Source organism: Artemia franciscana, chromosome 13 (genome assembly GCF_032884065.1).
Source record: "Artemia franciscana chromosome 13, ASM3288406v1, whole genome shotgun sequence".
Classification (NCBI taxonomy): domain Eukaryota; kingdom Metazoa; phylum Arthropoda; class Branchiopoda; order Anostraca; family Artemiidae; genus Artemia; species Artemia franciscana.
Window position 1 is genome coordinate 23,071,995 of NC_088875.1, and position 14,974 is coordinate 23,086,968.

General features: G+C 36.7%; 1 protein-coding gene across 2 annotated transcripts in view; it reads right to left on the reverse strand.

The window, feature by feature from the left end:
- Positions 1-219: 219 nt before the first annotated feature.
- LOC136034676 (intraflagellar transport protein 52 homolog) overlaps positions 220-14,974 on the reverse strand; it is a 36,142-nt gene continuing 21,387 nt past the window's right edge. For both annotated transcript variants that reach the window (XM_065715997.1, XM_065715998.1), the window contains exons 5-6: positions 3,263-3,505; positions 220-492 (exon numbers count right to left, since the gene is read on the reverse strand). In XM_065715997.1, coding sequence (XP_065572069.1) covers positions 253-492; positions 3,263-3,505 — 483 coding nt within the window. In that variant the 3' untranslated portion in view covers positions 220-252. The remainder of the gene's footprint in view (positions 493-3,262; positions 3,506-14,974) is intronic.

Consider the following 14,974-nt stretch of genomic DNA (forward strand, 5'->3'; position numbering starts at 1 on the left):
TTTGTTTTTGTTGTTTGCGCTGTTGTCAATCTCAATACATCTATTCGGTTTTTAGTGTAATTCTTGGGGTTATAAATGTTTTGTTAGTGTGTCCCGGTAAAAATATTCATAAAATATATCTCTTTTAATTGTGTGACAGTTATAAAGAGACTAATTTAATACATATACCCTCCTTTAAGATTCACAACTCAAAAAAGTTGTATTTTCTAAGTAAAGAATTCGATATATTTATTTAATAAAACGCTTACAAAATCAAACATCTCCAACTTTATATGATAAAATGTCTTTGAGTACTTTTTTAAGAGTCTCTCTTGAAGATTCGCTATTTATGCCAATTGAGTTTCCTCCACTCAAAATATTTGATTCCAGCCGAGATTCAAGCCATTTTGATGCAACCGATGACAAATTTGTTTCATTTGACTTCCAAGCTTCTTCTAGATCAAAAAGCTCAACTGCTGGTGGATCAAAACTAATGAAAGGAGGAGGAAATACCTGAAATAATGAAAAAGTGCTTGCAACTCTTAATATGTTTCTATTATGTTGTAATCAGCAACAACTTCAGCGATTCTGTTGTGTTTGGGGTTGGTTGTACTATTATTGATTTTGGGAGATAAATCTAGAGAGAGGGAAGGAAGAGGGTGACAAATCGTGAACCTAAGACACATTCAGTTACCTCTTTCAAGGCTCAGAACTGTATAGTTACAAATCCTTCCCCTATCCTTAACAAAGTATGGGAAAAGGTAATAAGTTGGAAAACTCAAAAGTTTTCCATTTAAGGAAGCACTTCATTTGGATTTTTTGTTTTCACCTCCTTTCTCATATCCATTAAAATATTTTAATTTCTCTTATTTAGATTCTAGATCAGACGAGAAAGGAATTTAAAGCCAGACGACGCTTTTAATTTATTTTGGCCTGATTCTTTTCTCTTGTAACATGTTAATCTCATACAAAAAGTCAATATAATTTAACAAAAACAATAAAAAAAGTAAATTAAGTGGGAATTATAAGATAAAATGGACAAGATTGTAAGAAAGACAAGGTTTCAAGGGTGGAAGACCTCTAACCCTCGTTATGTACATGCTTGATAGCAGAAAACCTATATAAGTGTTTTGGTTGTATTTTAGGTGTAATTTTTTGTTATTCTCACTAATTCATGCCTAATTTAGTTACCCAGAAGAGGATAGACCGAATGTGAACTCCACCTTCCCTTGAAGACACAAATGCTAAAAGTGGCAAAATCCTGCAATTTTCAGGGTGAAATACGACAGTTATGGAAATGATTTTTACCCTTTGCCCCTACCCCCACTAGAAATAAGGGTAAATCTCCTCTCCTCCCCTAAAAGAATCCTATTGAAAATTCCTAGTCTCCAGTATATTTTATTTAATAAAAGAAGCATACGATCCACTATTTTGTTTCACCTTTATTTCAAGCGAAACATCCCTCCAAGGTAGAATAAAGAATATTAGGTATAAAAACCTTTCCAAAATCATCCACTTTTATTGCGTTTTTGATTACCTATTAGATTAAAATATCATATAATGAATGTAACACATTCATGTAAAAGCAAAAATATTTCTTTTCATAAGCAAACTCCACAATATAATTTTACTAGAGTAAATCTTTGGGCTGTTGGATATTATTGGAAAATGTCTGTTTCACCCACGAAAGGCGTCGGAAAATCCGAGCTGAAAATTTGATCCAAACCCATGTCTTTCGCAACCTGGCATTAAGCAGATTTCATTAGAGAAAATAAATGAAGCTAATCATTTTAATGATTTTTTTGATCATTTTAATGATCATTTAATGCTCTTTAAGCAATTGAATGTAAGCTTTTCCATGCATAAAAATCTTCAGTTTTTCCTCATAAGTGTAGCAAATAGGATGTCATTGCAATATTGATGTATATAAAAATGACATCACTCATATAAATATGTTGTTTGTTTGTATATGTTGGTTGTGTAAAATATGCTCGTTATTTGCTATAAAACTTTTCAAAATATACTTGTGTTATGTTTACTTTCAGTTACTATATGCAGTGGCTTGTTCTTTACTACGTTTCAAATATCTCTTCATCAATAAGACTAATGCCCCATTTATATTCCTGTATGTAACCGTAGGTTTCTTACCGTTCTTTACTAAAACAAGCTTCATATTAGTCTAATGATGTGCATTGTTGCGCAATTACTGTAGCTTATAGTAATAAAATCACGCATCGAGTTAAAAGAGCCTAACAAAAATAAAGCTAATTTAAAAAATTCCAGGTATTTTTCTGGTTAGGATTAAACAATTAACATTACTGCTTGGACACCATAAATATTTTGCAGTTTACATGATAACTTTAGTGATCCTGAACTGAGAACTAAAATAAAATAAAATTTATTGTGAAATTTTCGTTTCTATTATAAAAATATAGCACAGAGTTATGGAAATGCGTAATTTAGGAGTTAAGCAAAAAAAAATTTGGTTCCAGGAAACAATTAAAACATTAAACGGAAAGATGAAGTAAAATTATTTTATGTAAATTTTCAGGAATTACTCTAATTTCAAATCACCAATCCGATTTTTTGTTAAAACCCTAAAAGAAATATAGCATTTTATACAACTATATCTACATGCTTTTTGTAATGTTAAAAAACACTTTTGATCTTCATATGCAGGATGATTTAATAACATTTTATACTACAGTGTTGTACAAAAATGTATTTTTTTTGTACAAAATTGATTTTATTTTTACAATTTTTTTTGATTACAAAAGGCACTATATATGTAGCAATTTCTTTTCAAATGTTCCATTAAACAGATCTCTACGATTTTCCAGTACCCACTAGCGGTACTGAACAAAAAAAAAAGGAAAAAAAGATGCCTTCGATCCAGAATGTCGCACTTCGAGTCACTTTTTTTAAATCCAGTAAATTTTATTCGTTATTCAAGCCAAGGAGCAGTTGGTTTCCTATATAGGAGTACTGGACAAGGTGGTTCTAGTAGTTCACTTCTTTTTTTTTTGATCTGACTCTAATGTTAGGAGTTATGGGTTATTGTATTTCTTAGTACAGGACGTGATTGTATCTTACTAGGTTGCAAGCTACCGCTGCAACTCGGATACCATTGCTATTATCTATTGGAAACATACTCAATTTAACTTTCCTTTTCATCTAATTTCAGCTGAAAAAATTTTAGCTGATGCGAAAAATGAAGTACAGGGACAAAATCATTTTGGAAAATTATGAACTTTAAGCATGTTTTGGTCAAAAAGAGACTTACAGCCATTTGAAGTGGAGGATGTGGTATATCAAATTTTGGTGGTATAATTCTCAGCATCTCGTGAACGACGCCTATATCTTCGTAATTTCTCAGCACTTCAGGGAGAAGACTAGTATCCAGTGAATAAAACTTCGTGTCAAATAATTCCATATAGTCTGCTGGAAGAGGCTCTGATTGGCTAAATACCACTTTGGGCTCTTCTGCTAGGGAAATAACATCAGGGGCTGAAAAATATTCTGTTACCTGAAATGAAGCATATATATATATATATATATATATATATATATATATATATATATATATATATATATATATATATATATATATATATATATATATATATATATATATATATATATATATATATATATATATATATATATATATAGAGTTTAGGAAAAAGAACAAAGTAAAAGAGAATGGGTTCTGGTGAACAGTGGGCAGAAGAATTCGGGAATACCTTTTAGGATGAATAGTTCTGTTATAGGGTTGGTAGCGAGGGATGGGGCGTTGTAACAATGGACCATTTATTTGTCTTCGATGACTGGCTTCACAAAAATAACCCTTTTTCTGAGCTTCTCAAGGATGTCACTTAAAAATGTGTTCACAGTTTGTCCTTTAGGAGCAAATGTATTCTTTGTGTACGATCTTCCTTTCATGACAAAATCAGTTGCCTACTGATTTGAGCTCCTATTTACTCACTCAAGCTTTCTTTGATTGAGGAAATTTTGCAGTCAAGTCACTCTTGACTTTGCCTCTTGTTCTTGGGATTGCATTAAAAAATCCGTGGTTAACTGCCAAACATCACACAATAAAAATTTTTTGCTCATTAGCGATTCTACCTAAAAGATCAAGACACCTAGTTTTTCGGGTGTCGTCCTGCTCAATTGTGGGAAATTTCAGCATCATTTTGGCACCTACCTTTCAACTCCAATTAACATTCGACAATCGCAATATTAACTAGACCTACGTTGCCTGAGCAACGTGAAGTATTGCGGCAACCTTTCTCCAGCTTCGCCGAATAAAGTGTTGTGAGAGCAAAACTTTGGTTTTGTTTCTTTGCTATCGGTTAAACGCTGAAGTTGTCAGCCTATCGAAGCGTTTAAAACTTTATGTTCAAAAAAGAACGCGATCAGTAATCACATGATCAAAGGCTATTCCTCAGCGTTGAAAAAACAATAATAACAAAAGAATATCGAAAGAAGGGACTAACTTGACTTTGCAGCCGGTTGAACTTTATCCTTTTCAATCGTAGACATCGTGACGGATGAAAACTTGGAACAATCTTATCTTATATAATATAGTTGGTATTATAAAGCCATCCTTAACTTTTCAGGATTAAAATACCATAGGTGACACTAATTATGACGAAATTGCCTCATTGTTTTACGTTATCGTTTCTACCCGTTGCGTAAACACTTAATTCTAGGTGACAGTGAGTATGGGTAGGCTACACCAACTAGCAAAAGTTACAAACCCTTCTTCACCGAAGATGATTGTAGCCTAGCAGACGATTATTGCTTACAAGTCCCCTGCATGTCTTACCACTGGAACCAAATTGGTATTACCATCAAATACACCGGAAACAAATAATAGGTGCACCAACTATCCAAAGTTGCAAACCCGTTATTGCCGAAGCCGACTGTTTCTTAAAAGTCCTCTACTTGTCTCACAATTGGTATCAGCCTATTTTTGGTTTCAGTGTGTACCCTACTATTGAAGTTGTCAACCGCTTGAAACTTTCAAACTAGTATATCTCATGAAGGAATTTTTGTACCAAAAAATGGATGACATATACTTTGATCAGCTCATCAAAAGCTATCGATTGCCATTGAAAAAATTCTATCTGTGTTAGTCCAAAAGTTGACTTTTTTTGCCGTAGGCCAACTTTTTAACGTCACCACTTAGAAAGCAAAGGATAAGCTCCAATTTCCTTAGCAATGACAGAACTTTTAAAGTTTAAGAGGTAAAGTTTAAAAGTTTAAAGTCTGATAACATTTCTCTACCTCAATCCCAAGTCCGAAAAAACAAATGATAAACCCAGCCGAAATCACGGCAGCACTTCCGGACCCGTGGGAAAATGCCGCTTTTTTGCTTCTGTAAATTTTTCTATTTATCACTCAAAGAAGATATATTGGCTGTGGAGCCGGGTAACTGCCGCATATATTTAACACTTATATATTTTAGTCCATCTTCAATTTGAAAGTGGTGCCTGCCTGCTTGCCTGCTAGAACGGAGCTTTCCACTCGAAAGCAGAAACATGCTTTGATGAAACGAAAGCTTGGCTGCACAACTTCAGATACTCCTCTCTGACATAGGCTATATAACTTCACTTTACTTCGAACATCATAGTCTCTGGCTCGTGGACAAGCAAAAACCATCTTTTTGGCCCCAGGCAAGAGTTCTGTGGAGCTTTCCAAAATGTAATGTCATATTCATCAATCCGGCCTGAGATCCACACTTACCGTAAAAACCGCACAGGTTAGATCCTTACCAGTTTCCAGGAATAAGCCGAGATCGGCGGCATAGGAAAAAAACAACAAAAAAAACAAAAAAACGGGATAAAACCAAAGTGTCGCTCTCGCAACACAATGAAAGTCTGGTCTCATAAGGCTGTTGAAATGTTCAATTTTTCGTCAGTTTTGCAACATTTTTAGCTAGTAATCCTTCTGGGTTTAATTTAGGGAGCATTATCATGTATCCCTAAAGAGGATCTTGGGAACCAAGTCCCCTCACTACCAAACCTCATTAATATAGACACAGTTCACCTCTTTCTACTCGCGGTCGTGCAAGGATCCTTAATGGGCGTAAACCAAAAGATGATATATGTGCCTAGATTTTGTTTGGTCGTGTATCACTTTTTGAAAATGTCATAATTCGTAAAAGTCCACTCTGGTAATGGGGCCATAGCAAGTTTAAGCACCAAAGCAACTATTTCTGAGTCCCTAGCAACGAGCAGGCTTGTTGATTTTTGATTATTTACGCCTGGATGTTACGTATTACTATAGGGATTTGGTTGTTATGTAATTGTTTACTTATGCAAATATTCTCTTCGAGAATTTGTTGTCTGTTATTTGTTTGTTTAAAAGCCTACGAGGACCAGATAGGAAAAAACCTTCAGGGCTCGCTAGTTAAGTGAGGAACTCCTCATTGTAAATAAATTAATCTTAACCCAATGTTTACTTGACGACACTGGTCTTTTATGGCAGTACACAATCCTTTTGTTTTGAATTTTGTTTTCATTGCTGCTAACACAGACGAAGGCACCCCCATTATGTATTGATCTTTCAACAGCCTCAAAGGGGTCCCGTTCTGTGGTATAGACACCTGTTGAATTTCAAAAGTGTTATGCAAGAGATAAATATTCTCATAGTAGATAACGAACAGGGTAATTCCCTTTTTTTCTCGGGGGGGGGGATAAAACATGAAAAATCATTAAAAAACATGAGAAAATCATCAATGTAACTTCCAAGATAAACGGCGAAAGAGAGAAATTTTAACAGGGCCCGATAGAATTGGGCCTATTTCCCTATTTTTCGGGAAATAGGCCCGAGCCTATTTCCAGGTAAGATTCTATGGGCGAAGCACGAGGGGTGCTTTCTCCTCCGTCACCAAAAAATAGAATGATATTTTACTCAAAATGAAACTGGTATAGTTCTCTGTATGAAAATAACAAGTAAACATTTACCCCATCCCCATGAAAAAGATTTATTAGTGATAGAATAACGTTATTATCTCACGAAATATACGCTCTTAGTGTGTCTGCCATTTCAAAAGTGCTTTTGCTATTCATGGCTTATTCTGAGAGTTCCTCAAATGATTACCATCTACCAACTATCCACGTTAACCCTTAATCACCAACTGTCAAGATATTTGGGTTAGACTTTTCCATGAACAGGTATCATTTGGCATAGGATTAAATAATTGGAGGAAAAGGTTAATTTTTAACATCTACTTTTTTCCGCCAAATAAGATGCTTTTAGCAACTTAAAGCTTTACTTCAAATGCTTAGAAAAACGTAGCTTATTTATGCGTTATATAAAGATGAGAATAATATTTTTTTTCTTACAGTAAATGCAAATAAGTAAACAAAGTGATTCTGAGTATTAGTACAGGCAAATGGAGGTTTGACCCGAAACAAATTGCAACAGAAATGATTCTTACACCATCTTGTAGAGAAAAAAAAACTGAACAGCATATCCATTTTCGCATATTCTGAGTCGACGCAAAATAACCGTGTTTTGGCTTTTAATGCGATTTTTTTTACGTTTTCCGAAAAAAAATATAATTTTAGTATCCGACCGTTTTTCTTGAAATGAAGTATGATTCTGATCCAGAATGACAAGCTGAGACAGAAAATGAAGTCAGATTGGGTGTCTGGTGCAAAACAAAAAGTTTCACTATCATCAATATGCGTTGCGGTAATTTTTATAAAGACAATCAATCGGCACTTATTATTCAACAAATGATCGGTTTTTCGTAAAAATACCTGAACTAGGCACTAGTATAAGACGCTTCGAAGGCTACGTAATGCAATAAAAATGAAAATCGTCACATTCATCATTTAGTGTTTTAAAAATTTCAAAGTTTATTCCCAAGATTTGACTGAGAAATCAATTAGACGAAGACTTCAAGTAATGCCAGAAAGTCGAGTAGAAAACTAGTTCCGGTCAGTGAGAGTCATAACCTTTATTTAGATTCGCCATCTACCCCGAGAAAAATTTTATTCGAAATTTCGCCATCTAACAGTCGAGTAATACTTTCCGGTGAATCTGCTAGTGGAGGCTCCATTCAGTGGGAGCTCCATTTGAAGTCTACCTCAGACATGTTACCTTACCTGGCGATTGCAGGACACAACCACTATACGAAATCATGCCATCTTTACCTCCAGCGAATGGACAAGCTCGAAGATACCCATCCTACGGTCTACCAGGCTTTCCAGAGTGGCATGCATGTAGTAAGACGTTCTGATAGATTCTGGGCTGGACTCTCCACAGATCTTGTCATTGAACAGGAGCTTATGCGCTCTCTTAAAACCTCTGGTGGCCTTAGCAACGGCAGCGGCATGACAGAGGCTCAGAGGGGTTTTGTCGCGACCAGTCTGCTCTACAGTAAACCTTCTGATGGAACGTATCTCACAAATTCTGTACGTTACAAGCGATCAGCACAAGGAGATGTCAGAGCCGATGCAACTGAGAGACTGCAAAGATACGCAGACGATTATCGAGTTTCTGGAAAGGGGTCACCATTTGAGGGAGATGTTCAGTTAAGAAGCATAGCAAATGGTCTAACTGCCTATCCGTCTGCCAACGTTGATTCTGCCAAAGATGTTGGCCTAAAAGTCATTGACGCCATGTCTGGACAGCTGGCCTCTGACTTTGTGTTTCGACGAAAACAACAGGCAATCCAGATGACGACCAAGCAAAGTCCAAGCGGAGACTGCAAACGACTAGACCCGACTCTTCTTTTTCAGAGGTTTATCATGATCGCGAAAAGGATCAATCTTACGGAAACTGAGTACTTTCAACATGAACTGTTTTCCTACCCAGCGTCACTTTTTGACAGCTCCTGCATGCTCCGGACTGCGAACAAACCAGAACTTGCGAAGGCCATAGCCCAGGCGTGCAACCTTGAGAAGCATTCATTTCCCCTCTCCGAAGGCACTCGATATATCCTAGACGAAGGAGCTCTGCTGCACAGGATACCATGGACAAAAAATGAAAGATACCTGGAGATTCTAGACCATTATGCAACTTACGTGACAGTAAAGTACCCTTCTGCCACTATCGTTTTCGACGGCTACGATGGTGGGGCTTCCATAAAAGATATAGCTCACTCGCAGAGGAGTCGTACACTTGGCCGTGAGATCTTCTTCATAGCAGATATGCAGCTCAAGGTGAAGAAAGAAGAGTTCTTATCTTGCAAGAAAAACAAGGCCAGGTTTATCTCCGCTTTGGCTGATCATCTCCGTGCAAAGGGTGTCTCTGTCTCCCAGGCATCAGGTAACGCAGATGTCCCGATTGTGGAGGCTGCTGTTGCCTCTTCACGGTATCACGACACTGCCGTAGTTGGGGACGATACCGATCTATTGGTTCTCTTATGCTACCACTGTGACTTGTCAAGCAAGAAACTATTCTTCGCACCTGAGCCAAAGTCGAATAAAGCTCCCCGAACAATATATGACAAGATACTTGTCATCTGATCCTTTTTGCTCACGCTCTGTTAGGCTTTGACTCTACTTCGCGAATCCAGGGTGTGGGAAAAGGTCTTGCACTGAAGAGGCTGATAGAAGACAATGATTTCCAAAAATCAGCTGCAGTGTTCATGCAGAAGTCCGCTTCGAAGGAGGAAATCAAGACCGCTGGTGAAGACGCCCTGCTGATTATATACGGTTCGTCGAAAGGAGGGAACTTGAACAAACTCCGCAGAGAAGTTTTTGAAAAGAAAGTGACAACGGCAAACTCTTTTGTTCACCCAGAAAATCTGCCACCAACTTCTGATGCAGCCAAGTTTCATAGCTATAAAGTTTTTTATCAAGTTCAGGTATGGACCGGGGAGCCTGATCCGGAACTGAAAGCCGAAGAATGGGAATGGAAGAATAAATATGACTTCTTGTACCCATTAACAACTGACCTCCCACCAGCCCCGCGTATGCTCCTAAAGATTGTGAAGTGCTCCTGTCGTGTACAGTGTAGTTCAGCGAGGTGTAGCTGCTTTAAAAACGGCTTAGTTTGAACTCCAGCATGCAGAACCTGCAAGGGAACAATGTGTTCCAACTCTCCAAAAATCGACAGCAACAATGATGAAGAGAACCTAGAACCCTAGTCGTTAATCCATTCCAAATGAAGAAGTTGTGAAACTAGTCGGAATCTGATTCTCTATTTTGTATTTTTTATAAGATTGATTCTATTTAATAGACTGTGAAGATTAGACACTATGGGTTGACCCTAAATAGTATACGAAGAGTGTTTTAAGTGTGATTTACGATACTGACCACTGAAAACCAGTTCGGTTTGTAATTCACTTTCCCTAATTATTTTCTAAAAAAAATGTAGATCATTCATTAATGATTACGATTTTTTTCTGGTTCAGTGAACAACCTATTTGATTCTATTTTCGGTCTCAGCTCGTGATTCTACGTCAGAACCACACTTTCATTCAAGAAAATCGGGCTACAACGAAAATTGTATTTTTTAGGCGAAAAAAGTTGAAAAAATACAATTACCTTTTTTATCGTGCTTCTTGCGCTAAATCCGACTTCGTTTTCGGTCTCGCCATGTTATTTTGGGTTAGAATCATACTTCAGTTCAAGAAAAACCGATGTCCACGAAAATTGCGATTTTTATTCGAATAACGGAAAAAAATAGCATTAAAAGCCAAAAAACGGTTATTTTGCGTCGACTCAGAATACGCGAAAATGGATATGCTGTTAATTTTTTTTTCTACAAGATGGTGTAAAAATCATTTCTGTTGCAATTTGTTTCGGGTCGACCTCTTTTTGGAGCTCATTTTCCTGTACTATATAGTAATGAATTATTGTGTGAGAACCATCTTCTTTACATAATATAAGCAAGAGGGGGCATGGAGTCATTTTTGAAGTCTCAAAAGTACTTTATTTTTGGCTATGCGCGGGTTATTAAATTCAAACTTGATGGGGTTGGGGTGATTTGATGAAACCATTGGATGAGAAAAATAAAAATGTATTTTTTATTTCAGAATGTTCTTTTATTACAATTAAACGATGTCGTAAAAAACATCTGTAGCTCATGTGCACAGATTTATCTGCAAAGAAAAAAGAACATCGATCGCCAGGATGTTTCTTATACTATAACATCTTAAAGAAATAATAAAAACACGGCAAAAATTCAATCAGGAAATTAAAACACTTAGGGTCTAACACTCATTAATTCTAAGTTTTGTATGAAATATTCCTTTTTTTTGGGGGGGAGGGGTTCAGTTACTATTAACATGAGTCGCCTTTAATTAGGTAGATTCTTTAATTTCACTTTTGCTCGTTTTTGGTTTAATGGAGTTCTTTACCTTTCTTTGAAAAACTTATTTTATGGAAAAATTGTTCTTCATAATTTTCTTGTTGATCCTTCCGGACCATGAAAACGGTCTTTCAGACCATAAAGTGTTTCTAAACTTAAATACTACATCGAAAATTAACAATTTAAGCTGGAAAGGAAAGGTTTCTAACATTGATATAGAAGGGGAGTAAGTTATGGGAGGATGTGTTATTCATGTTAACTTTAAGTGGAGACACAATACACGTAGAAAAGTAAGGTTTTGTGGGTAATTATAACTAAAACTATTATTCGTCTTAAATTCAACGGGAAACTAAGATTTTAAGACTCAAGTTATTTGGAAAATTTTATTTCTAATTCAGGAAATCCCGAGAAAAAGGCTCCCCCGTAAAGAAAGCGTGGGGCCATTCAAGACTAGCCCTCTCCTGTGCGTTCATGATTTGGAGTATTCTACCCCCCCCCCTACAAGGCGATACTTTGGAGAGTCTACTGCCTACGAAGACGATATCAATAATACAAGCCTTTACTTAATTACCATTATTTAAGACATATAGATGGATTTTTTTTTTAAAAACTTTATACATGTTTTAGCGATAAAAAGGCTACGCAACTGGATACGAGGCTAAAATCTCAGGCTATAGTACATTGAGCAGCCCTAGTTTGATGCTGCTGTTGTGGGCCTGGCACTCAAAGAAATAGCTAAAATAACGCATTCTTTTTGCTTAATAAGGAAAAATAGCTGAGACTGTTGGGGACATTTTCGAATAGTTATGAGGTGTTTGAGGGCCCTGATTCTGAAAAATAGGTGTTTTTCACTTTTAAAATAATAAATCCTTTTTTAAAAAGAAAATATTTTTACCATTTAAGGGATGAGAACCATCAGATTAATAATTTATTCTTTTGAGAGGTTATTATCATTAGTGTTTCAGGGAAAAAAGTAAATTTTTATTCTCTTTTCACTGGTCCCCATTGATGATCCAGCTTGGATTGAGCAGTTACTGCGTATTTTCTTCGGGGAAGAAGCGATACAAAGGGACAGCATTAATACCAACCCTCTCGTAAGTAATTAGTTAAGACTAATAATGAAATTTCAAGGGGATGGGGAACATAGTTTCATGCTTAATATTCGGACTTAAAACAACTAAAATAAAACTGAAGCGTAACAGTCAGGGCTGGAGGAGGGGGGCAACTACCCCAAATCTGTGGAATAACCACCAAACGGCCAACCTACCCACGGTTAACCTACCCACATTTACGGAATACTTTCTGATATTTAATCTTTTAAGCAGTAGTATAGGCTCTCTATATCCAAACAACCACTTTACCCCATGTGGGGGCTTCAGCCCTCAACAATTTACAAAGTAAAAGTATATTCTTTTTCAGCCTAAAATATACTCTTTTTCAGGACGAAATCCAATGTGTTTCAAAGAGAAAATTTTTTTTTAGTATTTTTCACGTTCACCTAGCAACATTACCAACGATACAAGGGGCCTACATTGGCGGCAAGGAGACTCTCACCTTTTTTTCACCTTGAGAATTTCTTGACAGTCTTTGTGTCAGTACGGGCCCGAGGAAAGGGAACGGGAGGGGCACTTTTGTGTGGGGGTGAACTCTTTTAATGTAGCTCCCCTATCTATGATTTAGATGGTTTTACAGCTGACCTCGACTTCGATTCAGAACTTTAGGACCGTTTGCTTGCCCGACTGTCACCAAGGCAGTTCGAGAGGCTACAAGAAAAAGAGACACTGCTTAGTCCCCACAGTGACTGTGATGAGAAGGGATCAGAACACGGTGGAAGCAGTTCATCCCCTGTATTACCTGATTTTTATTTAGCCAACTCCGTATAATGTAAACGCTTTGTTTTTAGACCTAAGTTTGCAGACCCTTTTAACACTCTTACAGCCATTAGTATCTGTTCAGATCTGAATGAAATAGTACACTCCTATATGGGCAAGGAACAAGTCCTTCTTAAACAACAGATTGAGAGGGAGAGTTAGAGATAGTATTAAAGGATGCATTGCAGCGTTCTTTTTTTTTGTTTGAATGAGAAAATGGGTGAGGTGCACTCGCATTATATACAAACGGAAACGCAGACACTTCATCCGGACTTGTAAAATTTTTAGGGTGTTTTTCAGACTGTATTGGTAGTATTTTTAATAAGGTGGATAGTTAAAATGAGATGGGGAGTGGGTCAGTAGTTTTATTTAATGAAAGTTTAGGTTTAAATGTTTTAAAATTTAAAAAGGACTTTGTTGTAAAAGGCGGAAGAGGGGTTGCAAAATATAATTTTGATTTGAGGGGTTACAAGAATATTTAACACATTTGTTTGAATACGGGTCTACAGTGATTCAAGTACGTTTTCACTTTTGCAGCTCAAAAATCATTGCAAAAAGACGCTAATAAGACACATTTGTACGATTTGGCAGTTAATGGGACTAAGGAGGGGGCAGATTTTGCCGAAGTAAACTTTAACTCTTTAAAAGGGCAAAACTCTGTAACATTCAAAGGAACAGATATATTTGAGAGGGCCGATGAACATTTAAAGATCAGTGGTACAGTGTTACCATAAGACCCAGAAGTTGAAGAGGGGTGATCGTAAAGATAATAAGCGGGCAATGTATTCATAGAGAGCTCCGTCCATTGAATTGGTGAAACACTGGGTACAGCTTACTTATGAGCCTTCGTTAGAGCCCGAACCTATTGGAAATTTTCTTCCAATAACAAATATTAGTCGAGTTTTAAGTCAAGGGAAGAAGGACTTCACGTTGTTGTAGTCTAGTGTAACTTCCAAGGTTCTGCATCGAATGAAAATTAAGACATAACTTAAGGCACTGTAAGCGTCATGGGCACAAGTCTGCGAAGACGTTTTCGGATGACAATGCTAGCTTGCGGCTCAATAATTTTCCGAATTCGCTCTTGCAGAGTAATAAGGTGGCTTTAGATATAGAGGAAAAACTGAAGCCATTGCAATCTCTAATGCCCACGCACAAGGAGATGCTAGCAATACCATGCAACTGGTAGATATATTTGAGACATTTGGTGGGGAAGATTGTATGGGTGCAGCCATGGTTGCACTTGTTAAAACTGCCAATAAGTCAATTTAACAACTGCAAAATACAAATTATACAATGAATCTTTCACCAGAGGACAAGTTGGCTATTCAATATAAGTAAATGTGTTGGGTTTGCAAGGAGCTATTGGTTGAGGGTATTGGGAAAACGCCGGGTCTGCGACCCTGATCAGTTAAGTAATCCAATTTTATCAGGGAATGGGTAACTTTCGTGAAATGGCCCATAAATTATGCAATGTAAAGGTTAAACAGTACCAGTTTCCAGTCACAATTCCAATTATTATTTGAAATTCATATTATCAGCGTTGGCGCGTTTACTGAAAGGTGAAGTTGTAGATCGCGCACAGGTAGACGGGCCATTTTCTTACAGCACCCAAAGCATCTGAGAAACTACTAGTCTCAGATTTCAAATGGAAAACAGTTGATCATGGTCACATGTGCTTAAATAAAATTTTATTTTAGATAGTTCCCTAAATTTATTCAGTCAATTACTCAGTCGATTTAAATCAAGTAATTCAAGTAAAGAGAAGCAGCGATTCCAATAGTTTCCTCTCCATAAACTGCACTTTCCGGATGATTTATTAACGTTTAGAGGCATATACCCAGATGAGTACT